Source organism: Peromyscus leucopus, chromosome 11 (assembly GCF_004664715.2).
Source record: "Peromyscus leucopus breed LL Stock chromosome 11, UCI_PerLeu_2.1, whole genome shotgun sequence".
In the NCBI taxonomy this organism is placed as follows: domain Eukaryota; kingdom Metazoa; phylum Chordata; class Mammalia; order Rodentia; family Cricetidae; genus Peromyscus; species Peromyscus leucopus.
In genome coordinates, this window is record NC_051072.1 from 44,147,654 (window position 1) to 44,175,450 (window position 27,797).

General features: G+C 37.8%; 1 protein-coding gene across 6 annotated transcripts in view; it reads right to left on the bottom strand.

Moving 5' to 3' along the window:
* The window catches only part of Adamts6 (ADAM metallopeptidase with thrombospondin type 1 motif 6), a 234,759-nt gene that overhangs the window by 38,527 nt on the left and 168,435 nt on the right, over positions 1-27,797 (bottom strand). For 4 of the 6 annotated variants that reach the window (XM_028883981.2, XM_028883990.1, XM_028884010.2 and 1 more), the window contains 2 exons: positions 8,718-8,881; positions 7,712-7,850 (listed from right to left, as the gene is read on the bottom strand). In XM_028883981.2, coding sequence (XP_028739814.1) covers positions 7,712-7,850; positions 8,718-8,881 — 303 coding nt within the window. Of the gene's footprint in view, positions 1-6,955; positions 7,045-7,104; positions 7,851-8,717; positions 8,882-27,797 lie in introns of those variants that run through there. The other 2 variants (XM_028884000.2, XM_037209450.1) reach the window with 2 other exon arrangements.

Here is a 27,797-nt window from a genome sequence, read left to right on the forward strand (position 1 = left end):
CTTTCTAGTAATTACTTTAAAACAATTTAAAATGCTATTTCAGAATGGACTGACTAGAATTTAAGTTTACATTATGTTTGTATTGTATCATTCTTATAAATATTAAAATTATGACATCAAAAGATATCACTAGAGAAATGATAAATATCTAATGTTTCATAGGCTAAGACAATTCATTAAGCTAATTTGAAAATTATGTTATTAATAAATGTATCACTATAGATGATTACATAAGCTTGTTGAGTTACAAGAAGTTGCTATCAGAGGCCATTTTTAAATAAGCCCTTCCTCTCACCTTGTGCTTTGATCATGCATCAGCCTTAGACTGAACTAGCAAAGGCAGAAGGAAACATACTCATCAAGAATAACAAATACAGATAAGAAAGTTTACAGATTATCAAAAGCTTTAGATCCCAATTTGCAGGAGCAAAGCATTTTCCATCTTTAAATCCTGAAAATCTCTAGGGCCATAAATTGTGCTTAGACACACTGTTTCCCTCTTAGAAGAATGTCAAAATAGATTGAAAAGGAGTAGGGTGATTTTTTTTTCCTCCCACTCTTAATGACACATTAAAATAAGTTAGGATTTCTCAAACTTTTTCATGCAACCTTTTAGTTTTCAATATTTTTTTTTTAACAACATCTCCTAAGTGGGGGTGGGGGGATCTAAGTTTTGCTTATTAAGGCCCAAATAATTTAATGACAATAATTTGCATTGAATAGAACCAATGTCACCATGTTTCCATTGAAAAAGTACAGTATTTTGTAGCACCTCATGAGCATGCCATTGTGTTGGCCACCTTGGTACCTTTTGAAAAATTTAGCCCTGAATCATTGAAACCCAAAATAGTAGTAGGAAACCATCTTCCAAAGCTCAGAGTAGAAATCAGTTCCAATCTGTACAAGAGTCCAAATGAATCAGGTAATGATGCATACAATAAAGTTAAAATTAGAATTTTCCTATCTGGACAAAAGAAATATGTAAAACAACCTTTATGTTTATATCCAGTTCATTCTCTGTCTCTGTCTCTGTCTCTGTCTCTCTCTCTCTCTCTCTCTCTCACACACACACACACACACACATGAACACACATGCACTCAAACAAATTAGGCTTGTTGGGTTGAGGTACAGCTCACTGATACAATCTTGCCTAGCACTACAAACAAACAAAACAAAAACCAGTCAACTTTCAACGACATCCAGGAAAGGAAAAGAATTTAAAAAGCACCAAACATGAGAAAATGAAGTAGATGATAATATTTTAAATAGTCACTGACATCCAATCAGAAATACTAATACCCATGTAGTGTATATTTTAAAAGACTTTATTTTATGTGTATGTTCCTGAGTGTACCTATGTGCACTACGTATGTACAGTGTGCACAGAGGTCAGAAGAGGGCATCAGATCTCCTAGAATTGGAGTTACAAGCAGTTATAATGTGGGTGCTGGGAACTAAACCTGGGTCCTCTGCAAGAACAGCAAGTGCACTCAACGGTTGAGTCATTTCTCTATATATTAAAAAAACAAACAAAACAACAACAACAAAAAAAAACAACAACCCACGGTGTTCTTTGATCTCTAACTAAAATTACAAATTGGTGTCTGCAATGACTCTGCTTCCTTTCTCTTCCTCAATCTAAGCACAGCTTTACCTCAGTTTTTTCTCCTGAGCTGCAAAGGTAGTATTTAGCAGAGACAGGTCACTCTAAGAAACATAGCAAACTTGAATTCTTTGGCATGCAATTCTTTTACTTCACAAAGAGAAAGGAAAGAAATCCTAGAGGGAAAAACAATGCGGACAAAATATCAGGCAGTTAATAATGCCAATGGAGGACAAATAGTATATTTTAAGTGTAACCTCAAAACTATAACAAATGTACAATGTTATATGCATTTCTGTCTTTTCGTTGCACTGTTAATGAAGAATTCTTTGGTAGTAAAGGTATTGTTAAATACAATTCTAAGACTCTTAGTTACTAGTCTTGAGAGACTTTATTCTAAAAGTCCAAGGACTGTATGAAGTCAGAGAAGAGGCTGCCGGGTAAGTTGTGAAGAAGGTGAAAGGATGGTTTAAATAGTGGAAAATTGAAAGACAGAACACAAGTGTTATCAGGAATATTGCTGCCTTATGCGAGATCCATTCCTAAGACACAACAATCTCCTAATACAGCAGAGGGGGTCCCTTCCTGATTAGAACTGCCAAGAGAACAGAAGTTCTGGGAGTTTTCCCAATGCTGTTAGAACAGGCACTGTGTGCTTCTTACGCTCTGCCTTGCAGCTTAAGTTGGTTGACTGCAGAAGCCATTTATAAGCTGAGCTATCTTATTCAAACTGCTGGAGACCAGAAGCGTTTCCAATACGTATTAATTTAGATTTTAGAATATTTGCATGGAGCGTACTGGTTGAGCATCCCTAATCTGAATAATCTGACATCCAAAATACTCTAAAATCGGGAAATCCAGTGAGCTCCTCAGATGAAGGAGGCTCTGCTCATATCATTTAAGTTCTATAAGTACCACAGAAAGTTGAAATTAAAATGAAAATCTCTGAAAACTGTTTAGCACATTGCAGTTAATTTTAAAAGTATTAATTAGATGAGATAAATGATCCATCAGGCAAAGAAGAAAACGTAAACAAACTGAGATCTGAATATACTCCCTATGGCATGTCCAAGTTCAATGGCCACATTAAATAAATCATACATTGCCATTTTACCACTTCTTCTACTCTGTTCAGTGATGTTGCTCTCTGTTTTTCACCCTAAATGCTCATTCCTGGATCTCATCAACCTTTGCATTTAACTCATAGCCAATTAATAAGAGATGTTAGTGTTTTTAGGACTAAAACTTTTAATTCATAACAAAACCAATAAATGTTAAAATATGGACAGCACCTTAAGAATTGCCAAGGGATCTTTTAAAAATCTGATGTTCAGACTAAACTCCTAACCATTTATAAAACACAGGGGTGTCAGGGGGCCCAAGTATCAGGATCTCAGCAACATTTAGAGCCTTGTCTTTCCAATCTGTGTCAGAATTAAGAGCCATGGTTCTGGGCAAGGTTTCTGAATAAAACCTTGGTGAAGGAAAACTTTTGGGTGGATATCTAGCAGGTTTCTCTATAGAGGTGCTAAGTGGTAAAAAAGCTTTGTTCAAAGTATCAATTATTATTATTATTAGAAAAATGCTATGTTAAAGTGTTAATAGACTCAACTGCTGAACCGCAAATAAAAACTTAACTTGAAGTCTACTTATATAATAAAAAAATCATCACAGTAAAGGTTATTTTGTGTGGTTGTTGAGGATGATCAAAGGATACCAGGCATCAGAATATATTTTATAAACTATATATTATTCATCTGTTATTAAACAGCCAGGTGACAGAGCCACTTGTAATTAAATCAAATAGAGATTGTCACTTAGCTTTACTTATCATTTGTATCTAGCCCAGTTACTGGACTAAGGCTCCTAAACTATCAAGACCTGTACTCCTGAGTCAGGAAATGGAGGCAGAGCCTAGCAATCCTTGTTTTAAAGACACCCTCCTGTAGTTCTGATGTGTGCTAAACTTTGAGAACAACACATCTAGGCAAGTATTAGTAAAGAGGAGGTATGTAATAACCAAAACCAATGGGCAAGTATAAACTGACTGCTGTTTTAACCTTTAAAAGCCACGGAGCAAATATTATATGGTGTGAATTACTACTCAAAAATGGGTTCTAGAGTTTTGTATCATAAAACAATATTACTTTCATTATTAAGCCAAACTTTAACAATTAACACATGATTATGGTTATTAATCCAATAATACAATATTAGGCACTTATTTAAATTACACAGTACATAATAGTTTGGATAAGGCACAAAGAAATAAATTCTAAGAGAAGTAGCAAGGTTTCTGAAAGTAGGAAGGTTTTCATTTACTGGGTTCTCACAGAATAATTACAGCTGTCTTAATAGTCACATTTATCCGAAGACAACACCCAATAGCATCTTAATGTTCCCCATCAGCCCAAGGAAGCGTTTCATCAGTGACTCAGAGCTAGCATCACTTGAAATGAATCATCACCAATGTTTCCTGTATATTAGATTTGTCATCGGGTCTGCTAAGCGACAGAAAAACAGTTTTTTAATTTCTTATCTTCAAATATCTCATCATAGAAAACTATCATTCTTGCTCCCTGACTCACAGTTCAAAGGTCGTGATGTCAGTAAAGCACATACAGAGCAATAATGAATAACACAGAAGGACCTTGTAAGACCCAACTGAACGCTCTTGGAGAGTTCTCACTCTTTTCCCATTTCAAACCTTGAGAGCTTCAAGGCTCCCACTAGCTCCCTGGTGAGGTCAGAGTAGAATATCATAATTAAGAACTAACTTTAGTTTTTCTCCCCAGTTTCTGAGTAAAATGTATGTAGAAATACATTTTCCTAAAAGGTCTTTAACTGTAAATAAACTCCTTTTTTTGACATGATGGTAGATGAGGTAGATGACTATCGCCTCTTTCTTTGATTAACATTCCTGAGCTCTAAGGAACTTTACTTCCTTCAAACACAAGCTTCAGTATTTAAAGAATCTGGAATTAAAAATAGAGGCACATACAGGAGGAATTGGTTCAACAGCTAGTATCTACATCAGGATGCCTATCCTAGGACATCTCATTTCCTACAAGGGAAAGAAGAGGTATACATTTTTTTTTATGTTGAGTTCTAGTTGTCAACTTGACATAGTCTAGAATCACCTGGGAAGGGGGTCTCAATGAAGAATCGTCTAGATTAGGTTGGCCTGTGGGCATGTCTGGGGGGGATTGTCTTGATTAGTGGGAAGACCCGCCACAGTGGTTGCACCATTCTCTGGGTAAGGGATACTGGATTGTATATGAATAGAGAGAACAAGCTGAGCACTGGATGCACACATGCATTAATTCACTCTGCTCTGCTCTTGACTGTGGATGTCATGCAACTAGCTGCTTCAAGTTCCTATGTCTTGACTTTGGGCTTCCCTGCAATGATGAGCTGTAACCTAGAATTGTGATTAATAAGCCCTTTCTTCCTCAAGTTGTTTTTCTCAGGGGATTTTAATCACATCCACAGGAAATGAAAATAAGACATTTGTCAAAATTATTGTTTCATGACCTCATGAGTGCTCATAACCACTTACTGTTTATAAATGCTTATTGTTTTCCTAGAAAGTTCCTGATCTTGCACTAGGAGCAAAATGAGTTCTCAAAGATGCAGACTTCAGTGACCAGGCCCTGAACTCTATATGCCTATGGTGCTAGGTTTCAGTTGCTCTGAAAGCCACAGCGATCCAAAATCTTGTGTGGGCACCAGAACCATCTGGAAGCTTGTGAAAACACAGTCCCTATTCAGTTTCTCTGAAGGAGTTCTGACCTAGGCACTGAATGAGCTGCTCAGTGAATCCCTAACTCATGCTGAGGCAGCTGGTCTCCAGGTCACACTTGGATGAACGAGACAAATGACAGCCCTGCACACCAATCTGCCAACTTTCAGTCACTGACCTCCCTCTCTCAACAAAAGCCAGGGCCTCATAAATGCTCAAAATCACTCACACTCAAGCAGAGTTTGGGTCCCAGAACCACCTCAAATATAAGATCAGTAGCTCCAGATTCAAAGTAGTTTATACTATGGAAAAGAAACCTCTCCTTCCAGGGGCTTTTCTTTTTATTTAGGTTTTTCCTCATTCACAAATCACTTCCATCTTTCAATATGAATGTTACGGAAAAGAATGACTCATTTAGATTTTTCATACGTTTTAATTCAATAAATTCATAGTTCTCTTTTGAATTAAGTTTTCATGCCTCCTCCACCTTTGTCGGACTCTGTGCTCTCTGAACAAATAGAATCATAGGGTTGAAAGAACATTGGGAATTCATTTAATTTCTCCTTGGCCTCAGACAAGACTGTGTCTAAATCATCCTCAAGTAGAGCAATTAAGCAAAAGAACAGGCAGCCAGGCTCCCCATTCCGTGTTCTATGTGTACTTGAAGATACTACAATGCTTTCTCTTCCCTAAATCAGCTGGCCTCAGCTTTAGGGCATCCTTATCAGATGCCTAAACCTTAAATTATTTGGACTCATCCTTAATAAGTTTATTCTACTCTTAATAAGTTTATTTATTTATACTACTTAAATATATGTTATCCTAATGATTTTTTTTGTTGGTAGGTAGAAAGGGGAAGATTAATTCATAGAGTAATTCAAAGTGATTTAATTAGCACAAATAAAGATTTATGTATAGATGACATTAAATATAATACAATGGCCCTTATGGGAACAAAAAGTGAATTAATTGAGAATAATCTGCAGTGGTATTAGTCATTATATTTTATTAAAAGAAGTGGTGATGCAGTATAGTTTTGAAAACTTTATATTAAGAGTCATCAGACATTGTACACATAAAATGGGTGGGAAGAAGAGAACTTTTAAAATAGATTGCAAGTTCTACTTAACCATATTTTATGATATTTCACATGAATGAATATTAATAGAACATTATTCATCTTTTTTTATTTTTCATGTTGTGTAGCCTTTACTATTGAAAGCAGAGCTATAGTAATGGATGATTTTAATTTTTATGACTCAAAAGTATGGGTTCTGTCATATGGTAATCAATTTTCTGAAATTTTTTTTTCCTATTCAAATACTTGAGGCATTTGGAGGTCCAACGGATACATGGACAAAGGTCCATGGACTGTATATGTTCTTGCACAATTTAGTATGCTACTGTGTCATTTATTTTAACTTCAGCATTCTCACTATTACTATTTCAAACGTATCCTTTGGTTTTGGAATGGTGAGGTACTCCAGGCCTCCCTGGCCTTGGAGGATGGGTTTGCTCCTTGCCTACTGTAGTAAAGCTCTGTGGTGGAGGTGGTGCATTCAGTCTCCAGAGAGAAGGAAGATGCTGCTTGCACAGCACTTCTACTCACCAGTCCATGAAGCAGCAAGGGTGTTGGCTTTGAAGGAAGCCAACTGTCCTGCTCTCCCAGCCAGAGGTAAAGAATTGCATTGGTGGCCACTAGAGGGAGGAGGATTAGGAATAGAGTAAATTGTGGGGAAAAGGCACCCATGAAAAACGCACATGGGACAACCAACACATCACCAACCACTGCCTACCAGCTACGGCTACCTCGCTGAGGGATTAGAGTGGGTTCACTACACATCATCAGCCCAGAGACCCAGACACTAATAATTCATGTAGCATCCCAGGATATTGCCCCTTAACTTCGATGGCTGGAGGAGGGAGTTTGGATGGGGTTGTGGGAAACACGCAATTGTACAAACACAAGCATACAAGCACACATACATTCTCATGCCCCATTACAACAAGTTGCATCTGTGATGTCTGATTCTTGCTGGTTTTTAATTTAAAACTCTTGATGTTCTTTACCAAGAATGTGTTCATGAAAAGCAAACAGCCCACCTTCAAAACAGTCTTGGAGAAGCACCAGCAGAGATACTCATTGTGCCAAGATGTATTTTACCAACAAATCTGTGTAAATTACATGAGGTTGAAACAAACACAATGTAATATAATTAAGCAAAGTTTCTTTTGCTAAATTACAGCTTGAAGCAAACCTGCAAAAAATGTTTCCAATTAGCTTCTTTAGCAAACAGAAAACACAGCTCAGAGTAGGTCTGGCTTCCCACACTGCCAGCTGTGGGCTGCCTAGTGGGTGTCTTACCTCCAGCACAGGTAGCTGAGCATTCTGACCAGGGCTGATGATGCCACAGAAAGCCAACTTCATTATCTCCACTGCCAGGACGAGCGATGGGAACGTTGAACTTGTACCTAATTCCCAAATTCTGTTCTTGGAGTAGAACCTGCCATTGAAAACAACTGGTGAAGATAATTAAGACACAATGAGCCTTCATTTAGACATTCATTATTTCTTCTGAAGAAGAAAATGGCACAGAGCAAGTCTTACAGGAAATTTGGAACATGTCTTTATTTACTTTATCTTCTAGACAGTCTCAGTCTGTGGTCCAGGCTGACCCTGAACACAAGACAACTTAAAAAATTATCACATTTTTGTTCATTTATTGGTTAGAGAGGCTGAACACATGCCTTGGAGCATGGAGAGCTCAGAGGGCAGCTTGCCAAAGTTGGTCCTTTCCTTCTATCCTGTGAACCATGGGGACTGAACTGAGGTTGTCAGGCTTGGTGACAAATGCCTTTATCTGATGAGGCATCTCAGTGGCCTCCAAGACAACTTCGAAGCACACAAGTTTACATCAAATATAAACTTTTTCTGTTCATGAGTACTTGGTCACTGTTTTCATCTATACTGCTTGATCATATAACCTTTACTCAAGAAACATGAAAAGCCGGGCGGGGTGGCACACACCTTTAATCCCAGCTCTCGGGAGGCAGAGGCAAGCAGATCTCTGTGAGTTTGAGTCCAGCCTGGTCTACATAGTGAGTTCCAGGACAACCAGGGCTACACAGAGAAACCCTGTCTCAAAAAAAAAAAAAAAACAAAAAAAAAAAAAACAAAAAACAAAATCATGAAAGTCATCTGACAAGAGATCTACGGTCTTCACTCTGCAGCATCTACACCCTTGGGCAAATCATTTTAGCTTTATTGCCTTAGTTCCATCATCTGTAAGAGAGAGCTAATCAAACATGACCCTTTCTAACCCCATAATGTGGAAATTGCAGTAAAAATATAATGGCAAAGACACATTTACCATTACAATGAGGTTTTCAGAGGTGGGTCCTAGGGCTTCCAAGGATTCTGGTTCATCTGTTGGTCTTTTGTAGTGGAAAGCTGTCCCAGAAACATCGAATTTCCTAGGCCAGTCAATAGTCCAGGCACCGTTAATATAGTAATCATCCCCTTCAGATTTTAAAGCTGGAAAGGAGAACAAAAATCCCCCTCAAAATGTTAAGTTTCACTTACTAATAGATCATGGATCAACTACTACACTAAGGTTTATAATGAACGGCCATTTCATTCAGAAATGATGCTGGGCCATCTTCTTTCTCCTCCCTGTTTCACGCCATCTGTTTCTCTTTCCCTTCTTGCTTTTATTCCTCCCAAACAGTTACAGACTTTATTGTGGAGGTACGCCTATTTGGGACCCCACCTTCTTAAATTAACAAGTGCATAGAAAAGAAGGGACTTAGAAACCTTCGTTTTTATATCTTGGGTCCCCAGGTCAGGAAGAAGGTGATTGCCAGGTTGCCTGCCCTTGCTCCCTACATGCTTGCATCCTCATAAAGGTGAGACAGACTAAGGAGCCACAGGGTAGGGTGAGATGACATCAGGCACATGAGAAGTGTGGGGTGTCTATGGCCTAAGGCCAGCCTGGGGTGCAAAGTGAGACCTTGTCTCAAAAGCAAAGCAAGGGCAGCCACTGAGGTTATGAGCTCTCTATGGAGCCCACTGGTCTTGTATTTGGAAGCCTGCTCCTGTTAGCCTCCTGAGCACTTAGTCTACAGGTCTACTGAGGGCCACCATATCATCTACTCCTCATTTAAATGCAAACTGGAATCACAAATTTACAGCAGCTGTGTCTGTATTAGTTCTGCACAGTAACAGGGCCACTAACAGTCAGGCAGGGATGGGAAGGGGCTCAGAGGTCCCTATCCATCACTACTGAACTATTTGCTACAGATACACTTGGGAAGAAGAGAACGTGTTGCCTTCAGTTGTATACCCACTCGTGACACCATCAGGTTCCAGTGGATACTTTCAATTCAATAACCACACAGATGGCCCAGGTTAAGCTAAATGGTCATAAAACAAAACTACAAGTCATACATCTGGGAAAGGGAATGGGGAGGTTGGTAGGGATGGAGGTATATAGGGGGAAAGAGTAATAATAATGAATTACATACATATTGTATGAAATTGTCAAAGAACAGAATTAATAATAATGAAACAATGTCAGCCAAAGAACTGCAATAATTTTTCATATGACTGTGAAAAGGTAATTACTTAAATATTCATAATATCATTGGTGTAAATTAATGAAACATTTATATGAGAGGATAAAAGAAGCATTAAGAAAAAATTTAAAGAGCTGCGTGGCATAAGGGTAGAAGTGAGGGACAGACTTTCCTCTCTAAATATTAGAGAAGTGATTAAATGGCCATGGTGAGGGAAAACTTGTTATTCTGGCACTGTGGGGACCCACAGAGGCTTCCTAGTAAGATCTTACTCAAGGTCAGAAAGTCTGAGCTTGCTTTGTCCAAGAGAGCTGCATAATAGGATGATTTGGCCAAAGGTGTGGGTACTAGGTGTTTTATAGGGTCTATACTTGGCTGTATATTGGTGCTTTGATCTTGAAAGGGGGAGGTCTTTTGCCTCTCTCCTTGGTCATGTATAAAAAGCCCATTAGAGTAAAAGTCTGGGCAACTGGGTATTGACCCAGGGCCCTTCCAAAGCTATCCTGTGTCTGTCTTTCTTATTGTCTACACCTATATTTCTATCTAATACTTCCTCATTCCTCTCCCCCCCCAGGAACCCTTTGACAGGTCGGAGCTGGACCCCCACATGGCACACAGAGAACTGGACAATAGAACCAAAGAGTTAGAAAATAGACACAGGTACATAAGAGAATTTGTCTTTGTCCTACTTAGCTTTAAAAAAAATATATTTTTAAAACTTACTTCTCATATATTACTTCCTGACCACAGATTCCCCTCCCTCCTCTCCTCTCAGTCCTTTTCCCCACCTTTCCTCTTCCCTAGATCCACTCCTCCTCTGTTTCCCTTCAAAAAAGAACAAGCTTCCCAGAGATGTCAACCAAGCATGACATTATAAGATGCAATAAGACTAGGCACATACCCTCGTATCAAGGCCAGATTAGGCAAACCAGTAGAAGGAAAAGGGTCCCAAGAGTAGAAATAAGAGTCAGAGATAGACCCACTCCCACTGTTAGGAGTCCCACAAGAACACCAAGCTGCACAACCATACCATATATGGAGAGGACCTAGATCAGACCCATATAGGCTCCCTGACTGTCACTCATCTCTATGATCACCTATAGGTCCTAGTTAGTTGATTCTGTGGGCTGTTTTCTTGTGTTGTCCTTGACCCCTCTGACTACTACAATCCTTTATCCCCTTCTTCCACAGGATTCCCCAAGCTTCACCTATTGTTTGGCTGTGGGTCTCTGCTTCTGCTCCTATCAATGGCTGAATGAAACCTCTCTGATGACAATCTAGGCTCTGGTCTATGAGTATATCAGAATATCATCAGGAATCATTTAATTGACTGGTTTGTTTGTTTGTTTGTTTGGCAGTTGTATTTGGTTCTATCCTAGGTCTCTGGGCTTATCCAGCCTCTGGTTCCTTGCCTTCCAAGCAGCGTCAGGCATGGGCTCCCTCTCGTGGCATGGGTCTTAAGTTGGACCAGTCATTGGTTGGCCACTCCAAGTTCTGTGCCACCTTTACCCGAGCACATCTTCAGGCAGGACAAATTGTAGGTTGAAGGTTTGTGGCTAGTTTGGTATACCAGGCCCTCTCCACTGGAGGCCTTGCTTGGCTACAGAAGATGTTCTGTCAGTTCAGGTTCCATATCCCCTATTAATTAGGAGTCTTTGCTTGGGTCACCCTCAAATTCCAGGGAGTTTCCATCGCACTAGGTTTCTATCTCATCCTTGAAATATCCCACAACTCCAGTCATCACTCACAGTACTCTTTTCCTCCAATCCACCCCACCTGATCCTGTTTCCATTCCTACCTGCCCCTCAGTCCACCCATGAAATCTATTCTATGTTCCCTTCCCAGGAGATCCATGTGTCCCCATTTGAGCCCTCCTTATTATTTAGCCTCTCTGGGCCTGTGGATTATAGCATGATTACTTTACAGCTATCATCCACTTATAAGTGAGTACATACCACATTTGTCTTTCTGAGTCTTGGTTACCTCACTCAGGATGGTTTTTTTCTAGTTTCATACATTTGCCAGAATATTTCATGATGTTCTATTTTAAAAACAGCTGAGTAGTACTGCATTGTGTAAATGAGCCACATTTTCTTTATCCATTCTTTGGTTGAGGGACATCTAGGTTGTTTTCAGTTTCTGGCTATTATGAATAAAGCTGCTATGACACAGTCGAGCAAGTGTCCCTGTGGTAGGATGGAGTGTCCTTTGGGTATATGTCCAGGAGTGAGATAGCAGAGTCTTGAGGTATATCAATTTCCAATTTTCTGAATAACCACCATATTAATTTCCAAAGTGGCTGTACAAGTTTGCACTCTCACCAGTGGAGAAGTGTTCCTCTTGCTGCATATCCTCTTCAGCATGAGCTGTCCCTTGTGCTATTGAGCTTAGCCATTCTGACAGGTGTAAGACTGAATCTCAGAGTCATTTTGATTTGCATTTCTCCAATGGCTAAAGATGTTGAACATTTCTTTAAGTGTTTCTCTGGCATTTGAAATTCTTCTGTTGAGAATTTTCTGTTTAGATCTGTACCCCATTTTTCAAATGGATTATGATTTTTTTTGATGTCTAGTTTCTTGAATTCTTTATATATTTTGGAGATCAGCCCTCTGTCAGATGTGGGATTGGTGAAGATCTTTCCCATTCTGTAGGTTTCTTTTTGTCCTGTTGACAGTATCCTTTGCCTTACAGAAGATTTTTAGTTTCAGAGGTCCCATTTATTAATTGTCCATCTTAGTGCCTGCACTATTGGTGTTCTGTTCAGGATGTTGTCTCCTGTGCCAATGTGTTCAGAGGCTATTCCCCACTTTCTCTTCTATCAGGTTCAGTGTATCTGGTTTTCTGTTGAGGTCTTTGATCTACTTGGACTTGAGTTTTGTGCAGGGTGACAGATATGGAGCTATTTGCATTCTTCTACATGCCGACACCCACTTAGATCAGGACCATTTGTTGAAGAGGATGCTTTTTTTTTCCATTGTATATTTCTGGCTTCTTTACAAAAAAAAAACCAGGTGTCAATAGGTGTGTCAATTTATGTCTGGGTTGTCATTTCAATTCCATTGAGCCACCTGTCTATTTTTACGTCAATACCATGTGGTTTTATTACTATAGCTCTGTAGTAGATCTTGAAATCAGGGCTGCTGCTGCTGCTGCTGGAAGTTCTTTCATCGTACAGGATTGTTTTAGCTATCCTGGATTTTTTGTTTTTTCCATATGAAGTTGAGTATTGTTTTTCAAAGTCTGTAAAGAATTGTGTTGGAATTTGATAGGGATTATGTTGAATCTGTAGATTGCTTTTGGTAAGATTGTCACTTTTACTGTTAATCCTACTGATCCATGAGCATGGGAGATCTGTCCATCTTCCCATATCTTCTTCAATTTCTTTCTTCAAATACTTAAAGTTATTGTCATACAAGTTTTTCACTTGCTTGGTTTGAATTACCCCCAAGATATTTTATTTGTGGCTATTGTGAAGAATGTTGTTTTCCTGATTTCTTTCTCAGCCTCTTTATCATTTGTATATAGGAGAGCTACTGATTTTTTTTTTTTTTTTTTTTTTTTAGTTAATCTTGTATCCAGCCACTTCAGTAAAGGTATTTATCAACTGTATATGTTTCCTGGTAGAGTTTTTGGTATTGCTTGTGTATACTATTGTATCATCTGTGAATAGTAATACTTTGACTTCTTCCTTTCCAATTCATATCCCCTTGATCTCCTTCTGTTGTTTTATTACTCTAGCTAGAACTTCAAGTGCTATATTGCAGAGATATGGAGAGAGTAGACAGTCTTGTCTTGTTCCTGATTTTAGTGGAATTGCTTTGAGTTTCTCTTCATTTAATTTGATGTTGGCTATATAGGCTTGCTGTAAATTGCCTTTATTACATTTAAGAATGTCCCTTTGTTTCCCAGATCTATACAAGACTTTTATCATGAAATGGTGTTGGATTTTGTCAAAGGCTTTTCTAACATCTAATGAGATGATCATGTGATTTTTTTTTTTTGGTTTCAGTTTGTTCAGATAATGGATTACATTGACAGATTTTCATATGTTGAACTATCCCCGTATCTCTGTGATGAATCCTATTTGGTCATGTGGATGATCTTTTTATGTGTTTTGGGATTCAGTTTGAGTATTTTATTGAGTATTTTTGCATCAATGTTTATGAGGGAAATTTGTCTGTAATTCTCTTTGTTGAATCTTTGTGTGGTTTGGGTGTCAGGGTGACCTCATAAAATGAATTTAGCAATGTTCCTTCTGTTTCTATTTTGTGGAACAATTTCAAGATTATTGGCATTAGCTCTTCTTTGAAGGTATGGTAGAATTCTGTGGTAAAACTGTCTGGCCCTGACCTGGGTGTTTGTTTGTTTGGTTTGGTTTGTTTGTTTTTTTTTTTTTTGGCAGGGAGACTTTCAATGATTGCTTCTATTCCCTTTGGGGCTATAGGTCTATTTAAATTATTTATCTAATCTTGAGTTAATGTTGGCAAGTGGTATCTGTTGAGAAAATTGTCCATTTCTTTTTGGTTTTCCAATCTTGTGGAGTAAATGTTTTTAAAGTATGACTTAATGATTCTTTGGACTTCCTCAGTGTCTGTTGTTATGTCCACCTTTTCATTTCCGATTTTGCTAATTTGGATGTTCTCTGTCTGTCTTTTAGTTAGTTTGGATAAGGATTTGTCTATCCTATTTTCTCAAAGAACCAACTCTTTGTTTCATTGATTCTTTGTATTGTTCTCTTTGTTTCTATTTTATTAATTTCAGCTCTTAGTTTATTTCCGGCCGTCTACTCCTCTTGGGTGTGTTTGCTTCTTTTGGTCTAGAGCTTTCAGGTCCAATGTTTGGTGCTAGTACTCAGGCTCTCCATTCCTTATCTAGGCATTTATTGCTCTGAACTCCTCTTAGCAATGCTTTCATTGTGTTCCATTAGTTTGGGTATGTTGTGCATTCATTTTCATTGAATTCTAGGAAGTCCTTAATTTCTTTCTTTTTGCCTTGAACCACTAGTCATTAAGTAGAGAGTTGTTCAAGTTTCATGAGTTTGTAGGCTTTCTGTTGTTGAAATCCAGCTCTTTAAAATATTTATTTATTTATTTATTTATTTATTTATTTATTTATTTTACATCCTGGCCAAGGTTTCCTCTCCCTCCTCTCCTCCCAGTTCCTCTCCCCACCCCCTATAAACCCACTCCCCAATCTACTCCCCTGCCCTGCCATTTCTGTTTAGGAAAGGGCAGGTCTCCTATAAGTATCAACAAAAACATGGCATATCAAGTTGCAGTTAAGACTAAGCACTTCCCCATGTATTAAGGCTGGGCAAGGTAACCCAGTATAAGGAGTAGGGTCCTCAAAGCCAGTAAAAGAGCCAAAGACAGCCCTGTTCCAACTATTAGGATCCCACAAGAGGACCAAGCTATATGACTAACACGCAGAGTGCCTACTTCAGTCCCATGCAGGCTCCCTGGTTGATGGTTCAGTCTCTGTGAGCCCAGAATAGTTGATTCTGTGAATTTTCTTGTAGTGGAAAGGAAGAAGTCAAAGTGTCATTATTTGCAGATGATATGATACATGATGAACCCCAAAAAACTCTACCAGGGAACTCCTACAGCTGATGAACACCTTCAGTCTAGTGGCTGGATGCAAGATAAACTCAAAAAAATCAGTAGCCCTCCAATATACTAATGATAAATAGGCTGAGAAAGAAACAAGAGAATCAACACCCTTTACAATAGCCTCAAATAATATGAAGTATTTTGGTGTAATTCTATCCATACAAGTGAAAGACCTGTAGGACAAGAACTTTGAGTCTTTGAAGAAAGAAACTGAAGAAGACATCAGAAGATGAGAAGATCTCCCATGCTCATGGATCTGTAAGATTAACACAGTAAAAATGGCCATCTTACCAAAAGCAATCTACAGACTCAATGTAGTTACCATCAAAATTCCAACACAATTTTCTACAGATCTTGAAAGAACAATACTCACCTTCATATGGAAAAATAGAAAACCCAGTATAGCTAAAACAATCCTATACAATAAACAGCTAACAGATTGTATCATTATCTCTGATTTCAAGTTCTGCTACAGAGATATGTATATAAAAATGACATGGTATTGGCATAAAAATAGACAGATGGATCAATGGAACTGAATTGAAGACCCAGACATAAATCCACACACCTATGGTCACCTGATTTTTGACAAAGAAGCCAAAATTACACAATGGAAAAAAAGAAAACATCTTCAACAAATGGTGCTGGTCCAACTGGATGTTGGCATGTAGAAGAAAGCAAAAAATTCAAGTCCAAGTGAGTCACAGACCTCAACATAAATCCAGTTATACTGAACTTGGTAGAAGAGACAGTGAGAAATAATCTTGAATGCATTGGTACAGGAGACAACTTCCTGAACAGAACACCAATAGCACAGGAACTAAGATAGACAATTAATAAATGGTACCTCACGAAATTGAAAAGTTTCTGAAAGGAAATCCAGCTTTTAATCCATGGTGGTCTGATAGGATAAAGGGGGTTATCTCAATTTTCTTGTATCTGTTGAGACTTGCTTTGTGATCGAGTATATAGTCAATTTTGGAGAATGTTCTGTGTGCTGCTGAGAAGAAGTTACATTGTTTTGTGTTTGGGTGAAATGTTCTGTAGATATCTGTTAGGTTCATTTGGTTCATAATGTCTGTTAGCTCCATTATTTCTGTTTAGTTTTTATCTGGATGACCTGTCCATTGGTGAGAGTGGGGTGTTGAAGTCTCTCACTCTTAACATGTGAGGTTCAATGTGTGATTTAAGCTTTAGTAATGTTTCTTTTACAAATGTAGATGCCCTTGAGTTTGGGGCATAGATATTAAGAATTAAAACATCATCTTCGTGTTTTCCTTTGATGCATATGAAGTGTCCTCCATCTCTTTTGATTAATTTTGGTTTGAAGTCTATTTTGTTAGATATTAGAGTAACTATACCAGCTTGCTTCTTGGGTCCATTTGCTTGGAAAATCTTTTTCCAACCCTTTACTCTGAGGTAATGTCTATCTTTGATGTTGAGGTGTTTATTGTATGCAACAGAAGGATGGAACCCATTTTTACACCCATTCTATTACCCTTTTATTGGGGAATTGATTTCATTGATATTGAAAGATATTAATGACCAATGGTCGTTAGTTCCTATTATTTTGTTGTTGGTGGTGGTAGTGGTAGTGTATGTGCGTGTGTCTCCCTTTTTTTGGTTTTGATGGTATGAGATTATTTATTGTGTGTGTCTTCATGGGTGTCGTTAACCTCTTTGGGTTGTAGTTTTTCTTTTAGTACCTTCTGTGGGGCTGGATTTATGAGTAGATGTTGTTTAAATTTGACTTTGTCACAGAATATACTGTTTTCTCCATCTATGGTGATTGAAAGTTTTGCTGGGTATAGTAGTCTGGGCTAGCATTCGTGGTCTCTTAGCATCTGTAAAATGTCTGTCCAGGCCCTTCTGGCTTTTAGAGTGTCTGTTGAGAAGTCAGGTGTAATTCTGATAGGTCTGCCTTTATTTGTTACTTGGCCTTTTTCTCTTGCAGCTTTTAATATTCTTTCTTTGTTCTGTATTTTTAGTGTTTTGATTTTTATGTGGCAAGGGGATTTTCTTTCTTTTCTGTTCCAATCTATTTGACTTTCTGTAAGCTTGTTGTACCTTTGTAGGCATGTCCTTCTTTAGGTAAGGAAATTTTTCTTCTATGATTTTGTTAAAATATTTTCTGTGCTTTTGGGCTGGAATTCTCTTTCTTCTATTCCTATTACTCTTAGATTTGATTTTTTTCATAGTGTCCTAGATTTCCTGGATGTTTTGAGTCAGGAATTATATAGATTTAACATTTTCTTTGATTGATGTATCTATTTCTCCTATCGTATCTTCAACGCCTGAGATTCTCTCATCCATCTCTTGTATTCTGCTGGTGAGGCTTGCATCTGTAGTTCCTGTTCACTTACCTAGATTTTCCATTTCCAGAATTCCCTCTGTTTGTGTTTCCTTTATTACTTCTATTTCCATTTTCAGGTCTTGAACAGTTTTCTTCAACTGTTTTTTTTTTCTTGGCTTTCTTTAAGGGATTTATTAATTTCCTCCAATTTTTTATGTTTTCCTGGCTTTCTTTGAGGGATTTTTTTTTTCATTTCCTCCAATTATTTGTGTTTTCCTGGATTTCTTCATTTCCTCTTTGAGGACCTCTATCATCTTCATAAAGGTGGTTTTGAGATCATTTTCTTGTACTTCAGCTGTGTTGGAATATTAAGGGTTTACTGTAGTAGGATGCCTGGGCTGTGGTGGTAATATATTGCCCTGGCTATTGCGGATTGTGTTCATTCTTATACTGGTGTCTAAGCACCTGGCTGTGCAGTGATTATAGGTCTAGGTGCTGATTTCTGAGTTTGTATTTGTTGGATGGGTGTTTTGTTCCTTGGTTTCTGTTTCCTTTTGGGACTTCTGGTCTTTGTGGCCTGTATTTGTGGCAGCCAGTGTGATCTCTGGTCCAGTAGGGAGTCTCCTTCTGAATTGGGGCCTGGACTTTTGGCAACTAGTGTGGCCTTTGGTCCAGCAGAGGGCTTCCACCCAAGTTGGGGGCTAGGTGGGACACGGTGATGTGGAAGGGATTGGAGACTGGGGATAGTGTGTGTGTGTGTGTGTGTGTGTGTGTGTGTGTGACTGAGAGAGTGGATGAGGTCCGCAGGTGGGCTGCCTATCTGGCGTTCTGGTGGTCAGTGTGGCCTCTGGTTCTGCAGTGAGTCTGCCTGAATTCACCTATCTGTTTTTCTGGCTGGCGTGGTGTGCACCTGAGCTGCAGATATTCACCCCAGGTCCATCCTACTTAGCTTTAAATGTCAACTTGACAAGGCCTGGAGTCACTTGAGAAGGGAGTCTGGACTGAGAGATTACCCAGATCAGCTTATCCTGGAACTATATGTATGGGGGATTGTCTTGATTATTAATTTATGTAGTAAGGTTTAGCCATTTTCTGGGTAGGTGAGTCTAGGCTATGTAAGAGAGCTAGTTATGCATGAGTCAGTGAGAAGTTAGCAAGCAGCATCCTCTATGATTTCTGCTTTAGGTTCCTATTTAAGCCTGCCCTAGTTCTCTCAATGATGGACTGTGACCTTGGAATGTAAGCCAAATAAACCCATTCTTTCCCTAAGTTGCTTTGATTAAGGTTTTTGTCATACAACAGAATGATAATAGAACAATATTACTACAAAGGATGCATCATAAATTAGAAATGTAAAAAAAGATATAGGACTAAGACAAAAGACTAGTGTTTGGGGGGAAAAGTAATGAACTAATATCTCATTCTTAAGAATACCCTATGCAGCTATCTGGAACAATCTAAAGCACTTTCATACTCAAATACTTGTACACATTATGTCAATAGTTCCGATTTCCAAACACTAATCAATGGATGAATGCAAAAATAACTCATAGTACAGGCAATATAATAGAATATTATACAGACATAAAAAATGAAGTATTAATGCCTACTATAATGCAGTGGACCTCAAAAGTGTTATTCTAAGTGTTTATGTGCTTCCTTTCTCTGATATATCCAGAGTGGGTACAAATCCATAGATAGCAGGGTGGTGGCGAGGACTGTAGAAATAAGGAAAAGGGGAGGGGGATGCTTAATGCATTCAAGGTTTCCTTTGGGGTCTGCAAATGTTTGGAATGTACTAAATGATGCTAACTGTTCACTCTAAATCAGTGCTTCTCAACCTTCCCAATGCTGCGACCCTCATGTTGTGGTGACCCCAATCATAAAATTATTCTTGTTACTACTTCATAACATAATTTTGCTACTGTTATGAATTGTAATGTAAATATCTGATATGCAGGATCTCTGATGCATGACTCCCAAAGGGGTCATGACCCACAGGTTGAGAACTGTTGTTCTAAATGCTTAATCTTATGTAATATGAAAAACAAGGTTAAAAGAAAAAGGATAAATAAATGCCAGATAGATAAATATTTAAAAATAAATATAGTTAAACCACTCAGTGCCAGAAAAAGTAAGAGGAGACTTTTTTTTTCTTGTAACATTAAGGTCTGTGAAATGTGTCTAAGCATGACAAGGGTCTCAGAAACTATATTACATACAAAGGTTACCTAGTTCAGAGCACTTGCTCAGTATGAACACAACTTTCAATCTGATGCTTCTTTAAAAATCTACAAAGGAAAAGACCAAAAGATATGCACACACCTATGCATAACTTTTAGAAAGCTATTAGAGAAAAGATGTAGTTTAAATGTATACATGTCAAAGTGGTATTTCAGCGCCTCTTTATAGAACTCAAAACTAAATTAGTGAGAAAACCGTCAGCTTGACTGAGGCAGCAGAGCAGCAGCATGAAGGGACTGAAGGACCAGGGTGTGCAGTCTGCTCTCTAGGACATTTTGTCCTCCCTCGCCCAGCAAGTAGGTCCGCACTTTCCTGCCTTCAACTACGCTGTAAAAATTCACTCACCTCCCCCATGGCTAATCAGACTCTTCCAGAAGACTATGTCAGCCTTCTCTCAGTCTGTCTCTCTCTCTTCCCCCAACTACCAACCCCGGCTCCTCTCTCCTGCCTCTATAAAACAGGGTCTCATGAGGTAATGCAGGCTTACTTTCCACACTCAGTCCTCCTCAAGATACTTCAGGCCCAGACTACAGGCGGACTGCACATACCCAGTTTCAACTAGACTGAAGCACTATTTGGTTTTGATTTTCTTTTTGTAATTTTACAATTCTCATTTTCAGGTGTTGTGTCCAGTAGTATTCTTTTTCTCTCTGCCTCTCTCTGCTTCACCCCCCTTCCCTACTTCCCTTCCTTTCTATAATATATAATAGGTTAAAAACCACATAGGACAAGTATATAAATAGCAAGATCGAAGGCTTAAACCAATGATATTGGTAGTTATATTAAATACAAATTATCTAAACCAGAAGAGGACAAACTATGGAAAACCATCTAATTTTACATGAAGTTTTATTGAACTGTAGTCATACCCATTCATCTACATCTACGTCTACCCTCTTACTAGAAAGGCAGAACTAAATAGCTTTGCCAGAGCCTGTATATCCACAAAGCTGAATATTTTCATTATCTGGTCCTTTTCAGAAAATGTTTACTAGAAGCCCCAAATATATATCCAGAGATTATAGTTTTAAAAGATAGACTGTTAGATACAGTAGTAAATCAACACCAAGATACATGTAATATATAAAAGGCCTAACTTAAATTGAACTTATCATTAGTATGTGTGTGAGCATGTGATTGCCAGCACATGTGTGCCATGACATATGGTGGTGGGGGGAGTGCGGTCACAGGGCAACTTTTAGGAGATGGTTCTCTCTTTACATTGTGGGGTCCAGAGACGGAACTCAAGCTGTCAGGCTCACATGGCAAGTGCTGTTGTATACTGAACCATCTCACCAACCAGCCACATTTTAAAGTTTTTAATCATTTTAATTTAGTGGTGTGTGTGAAAGAGAGAGTGTGTGTAAGCACAAGAGCTATGGAAAAGCATATTTCTAAATATAGAGGTGCCTACATATAGAAAATGATGGGAAAAAAGATTTACCACATGACTTGAAAGTTTAAAGGGAATGGTGTGGTAGACAGATTCAAGTCTGGAGATGGGGCAGGAAGATGGGAGAGAGGAGAGAGTATGCGGGGAACAACCAAAACTAAGTTTGTTTGAAAATACCGTGAGGAAGCATCTTAATCTAATTTGTATACTCATTTTAAATAATAAAATAATGCCTGCTCAAATCATGAACCCATCCTGAGATCAGAGATGACATGCTACACTTAGCAGCTGATCCACATCTATCCAATTGCATGCATGAAACCAGAGACCACAAGTCACCTAGCAAAGCCAGGTTCACCTCAGCTATTTCATCCACTAATTAGCCCCAATTGTCTCTATAAATGAACTTCATGTGTCCCTTAGCTTAAGCACGAGCAGCTACGCAGAGGGACCACCAGACCACTCACTTAGCTCAGCATAACTGTGTGAGAAACATATTCTAAAAGGTAGGAACACATCTCATTTCCAGGCATCAGGCCAGAGCCAGATCAGGAGTAGGATCCAGAGCAAACTCAGACACTAGTCCAGAGCAGTCCTCAGAAATAGAGATGCAGGAACAACACTGCCTTTGGCAGAGGAATTGCCAACAGCAAGGCTGTCTTCTAGGAATCAAGAAAGAAACACGAGAGGCACCTGATAGTAGAACACAGTCACCAGGGAATTTATTCCTAGGTAGTGTCTATTATTTCAGTCAGTATTCATCTCAGGGGAGGACTGGGGGTTGAGCAGGAAATGACACCCCAACCACACTACGATTCTAGGACACTGCAAACACTCCCAGTGAAAGAAAGGTGACCAATACCAACCAAACAAGTAAACAAACTCCACAAATCCAACTCCTGATATGCAAATCACAACACAAGTACACAAATAATATGAAAAACAAAGATAACTTGTCTCCTCCAAAAACTATCAATCCAGATAGTGGCCCCAAATGAGAAACACTTACAAAAATTCCAGAAAAAAATTCAAAAGAATGACTATAAACATGCTCAAAGAAATGAATGAGAATATGAGTAAACAGTTGAATGAAGAAAGAAAGCTGACATACAACATGAAAATGGAAGGTAAAATACAGATGAAAAACCAAATTGAAATGTTAGAGATGAAAAAAATCAGTGAATCAAATAAAGAGTTCGGTTGAAAGCCTCACCAATAAAGAGAACAGAACACGGGAAAACAGGCTAGCAGAGCTGCTGACAAAGTGGAGGAATGGGTCCATTCAGTCAAGAGCATGGATACTTGTAAAAAACGTATGAATGGAAAGTGCAAAGATCTTTGGGATATTATAAAAACACCAAATCTTTGAAGTAGGGATATGGAAGGAGAAGAACTACATATCAAAGACATGGAAATATTTTCAACACAATCATAGCAGAATATTTCCCACATCTAGGAAAAAAGAAGTCCATCTAGGTATAAGAAGCATGCAGAAGACCAAATAGCTCCAGAAAAGAAACTCCTCACTCCATGCCATAGTCAAACACTAAATACCTAGAAAAACGAAAGTGTATTGAAAGCTGCAAGAGAGAAACACCAAGGTACATATAAATAAAGGCCTAGCAAAACAGCTGAGTGTTTAGTGGAAGCTTTGAAAAATAAGAAGGGCTTGGAATTATGTATTTCAAATTTGGAAAGATTACAGCTGTTAGCCGGGCGGTGGTGGCGCACGCCTTTAATCCCAGCACTCGGGAGGCAGAGCCAGGCGGATCTCTGTGAGTTCGAGGCCAGCCTGGTCTCCAAAGCGAGTTCCAGGAAAGGCGCAAAGCTACACAGAGAAACCCTGTCTCGAAAAACCAAAAAAAAAAAAAAAAAAAAAGATTACAGCTGTTAAACCAGATTGTGCTACTTGGCAAAACTATATGTCATGCTGTGGGGAGAAAGAAACATTCCATGATAAAAACAGGCTACAGGAGTTTATGACCACTAAACTACCCAACAGAAGATACTGGAAGTAATTCTTCAGACTGAAAAGAATGAGAAGCATATCAAAGAGGCTAAGGGGTGCAGGACTAAATGGTGCTAGAACAGCAGTTAAGCAAATGAGGAATAGGAAAAGACCAAACATACAACATCAACAGAATGACAGTAATTAATATACATCTTTCAATAACAGTCTTAATTTCCCAATCAAAAGACAAAACAAGCTCTTTTTGTGGTAGGTGATGCTTAATGCAGAGACTTACACAGCACTTATCAAAGTTCTGAGAATGAGTTTGTTGGCAAGCTCAGTCCTAAATGCAGGCGTCTATCTCTATCACTCCCTCCAAGGCCCAGAGAGCACCAGAAGAGAGGAAGCAGAAGGAATGTGAGAGCTGGAGGATGGGAGGAGAGCCATGAAATTGTCTTCTGGATATGGCATGGCTATTGCAATCAAGAACACACAGCATCTCTGACTACCTGCTCTAGACCTGTACAAGACTGAACCCTTCAACACTGATTCATGGATGGAAAGATGCTCATGAGACCTCACTTTCCTGAAGTGTTATTGCAGTTAATGGTGCTGGCTGAGGGACTGCCACAGTCTTCAGTGGTTAGTAAGCACTGATTACCAGTTTCACTCTACTTGAAGTTCTGTTGTTTTCTAGATTATTTCTTTTTAAGTGGAATGATTATTGTTCAGTTAACACGTCCTCATGTTTCTAATGTATACTTATATTTTTCTAACAAGTATATATTTGAGTTTCTTGCTTAGTAATTTATCTGCTGTGGTAGTTTGAATGAGAATGCCCCATAGGTGCATATATTGGAACATTTATCACAATTTTGAGACTGTTTGAGAAGGGTTAGGAGTGTATCCTTGTTGAATAAGTATGTACTTGTTGAGAAGTGTGACATTGGAGGGGACTTTGAGGTTTCAAAAGCCCATACCAGGCCAAGGCTCTTTCTTTGTCTATTGCCTTTGGATCAGGATGTAAAGCTCTCAGTTAATGATCCAGCGCCATGCCAGCCTACCACCACACTCCCCACAAATATGGTCACAGATTAACCCTCTGAAACTGTAAACAATCTCACAATTAAATTTTTCTTTTATAAAAAAAAAAGACAAAACAAAAGATTGGATTTAAAAAAAGGAACCATCTATTTTGTGCCTGTAAGAAACACAGCCACCATCAAAGACAGATACTAGTTAGGGTGAAAGAATGGAAAAAATATTGCAAACAGATTAAAATTAGGAAATAGCAGGTATCATTATTCTAATCTGATGGAATCAACCTCAAACCAAAAGTAATCTAAAGAGAATAAGAAGATCCCTTCATTCCGACTGCATCAGTTACTTGTCTTGGTGTGGTCATAAAGTATCTGGTAGGAAGTAAATTTAAAGGAGGGTTTATCTTGGCTCACAGTTCTAGTGAACAGTGAATCATGAAAGAGAAACCATGTGGTAGGATCATGAGATGCCTGGAAACACAGCATCCTCAGTTAGGAACCAGACATGACTGAGGGTACATGACTGCTCAGCTGGCTTTCTTTTTTACTCAGCCAAGGATTCCAGCCCATGCAATGGTACTGCCCACATTTACAGTAGTTCTTCCCATCTCAATTAATCTAATCAAGATAATCCCTCATGGGGCTTGCTAGAGGCTAATCTAAGGAAGATAGTCATTCATGAGTGTGTCCAGTGGCTTGTCTCCTAGATGGTTATAGATTCTGTCAAACTAATCAATAAAACATCACAGGGATCAATCCAATAAGAAGACATTACAATTCTAAACATATATAAATTGAACATAGGTAAACTTAATTTCATGAAACACAAACTACTAGATGTAAGGACACAAGTTAATCCAGTCACCATAGTAATGCAACGACTTTTATATCCCACTCTCACCAACTGATAGACCATCTCAGTGCCACCAGATAGAGAAATATTAGGACTAAATGACATCTTAAATAAAATAATCTCAACAAACATCTGTAGATATTCCATTCAAAAACTGTATAATATACTTTCTTCTCAGCAGCCCACAGAACTTTCTCTAAAATAGATCATATATTACACACAAAATAGTTGTAGTAAATATAGAACACTTGAAATAATTCACCAAGTGCGTAATTCATTTTATTCTATTTGATCACAGGGATTAAGGCTACAAGTCAACAGTAAGAATTATGGAACAAACACAAACTTATAGCGATTAAACAACACACTATTGAGCAATGAATGAATTGAAAAATCAAGAAGGAAACAGCAACAAAAATATCTCTGGAATCAAATGATAATGAAGACACAATATACCAAAACCTTTGGGATACAATGAAAATAGTACAAAGAGGGAAGCTTGGAGTTCTAAGTGTCTACACTAAGAAATCAGAGAGATCTCAAATAAAAAAAAAAACTTTATAATACACCTTTGGATCTTGGAAAAGTGAGAACAAGCCAAACTCCAAATCAGTAGATTGAAAGACATAATTAATAGAAGGGCAGAAATGAATGAAGTAGATTCTTGCAACAACTACTTAAACAAGAAGGCAGAGAATACAAATACAGAAGAATGGACAAAGCTACTCAACTGTTGTAATCTAGTTGACTAAATTTATGGAATACTAAACTCAGTAACACTACAGCGTACACTCTGCTCAAGTACACATGTGATGAGCCACAAAAACACCTCAATGATAAATAGCCACACACACACACACACACACACACACACACAATCCACCTTGAAAAATATCTAGGACATGCTGTCTATCTATATAGGACTAAACTAAAAATCAGTAATGAAACATATCTGGAAAGGCTGTAGATATTTAGAAAATGAGTAATTTCTGTATAAAGATAAGGAACATTTAAAAACAAGTGATAATGACAATATGGCATTTAAAACAATGACAACATGAAATTTAAAGTGAAAAACATTAATTTTATAATAGAAAAACAACAATCTACATTTTTATACTGAGAAGCTACAGAAAATAACAAATTAAAACAAAGTCACTAAAAATGTCATTAATAAATAGAAGAGTAAGAATGGTGGTCATGGAAAATAGACAAAAAGCCATAATCTTGATCTTTGAAAAGATCAATAAAATGAATAACCCTTCACTAGAGTAATTAAGAAAAAGAAATAAAAGATACAAGTTAGTAGTCTGGAGAATGAAAAGAATGATGCCTATATGTTTACAGACATCTAAAGAATAATACAGCAGTATTATATATAATATTATGTCAATAAGTTGGAAAATTTTGTAATTACAGAACACATTTCTCAATAAAAACTTCCCATAAAGAAAACTGAAGCCCAACGAGTTTTACAGTTAAAGTCTATCCAACATTAAAACATAATATTCATTTCCCCCAGGTTCATTGAGAAAATAGACAGGAAAGAAGTGTTTCTCAACTCATTTTATAGAGTCAGCTTTATATCAATAGAGGTATCACAAGAAAACACAAGAGACTAATATTCCTTGTGAACATGGGTTTAAATATCCTCAAAAATATTAGAAAATCAGTTCTATTGATATAATTAGGATAATACATTATGATAAAGTGATATTTTTATTCCAAGAATACTAGATAGATTTAAAATCCAAAATCAACCAATGTCTTTATTACATTAATAGTGGATAAACCCTATACAAACATATCAATAGATTCAGAGAACTTCAATACCCATAGATGACTAAAATCTTCAGAACAAAGCACCCTTAACTTGATAAAGGCCATCTACATAAACTTCTAGCTAACATTATATTTAAAAATGGTTAAAAACTGAACATTTTCTCTTAAGATTGGAATAATAAAGGGATATTGGGCATCCTCATTTCTATGTAGCTTTGTACCACATGGAAAATATTAATAGTAATAAAGATTGTAAATAAAAAGGGAAACTGTCTTTGTTCAAGGTTGACATGTAAAAAACAACAACAACAAAACCATAAAAAACTCAGAACACAATTTAATAAATGCTCTACAGCAAATAATTGTAATTAGGTCTCAAAATAGAAGGAGTGTATACAAAAAAACTTAGTCGGGGGCTGGAAAGATACAGCTAAGGGCTAATGCCACTCTTACAGAGAACCTAAGCTCACTCCCTAGCATCTGTGTATGCTGGCTCACAACTGTCTGTAACTCTAGCTTCAGAGGAACTGAAGCTACTCACATGCACGTACCCACACACAGATACATGCACATACATATAACTAAAAATAATAAAAATTTATCTTAAAAATGAGTTACATAATGATAATAATTTAAATTGGAAAATAAAATTGAAAATATGAGTATCATTTATAACATCATTGCAAAGAAGAAAATCAAGAGGTGGAATGT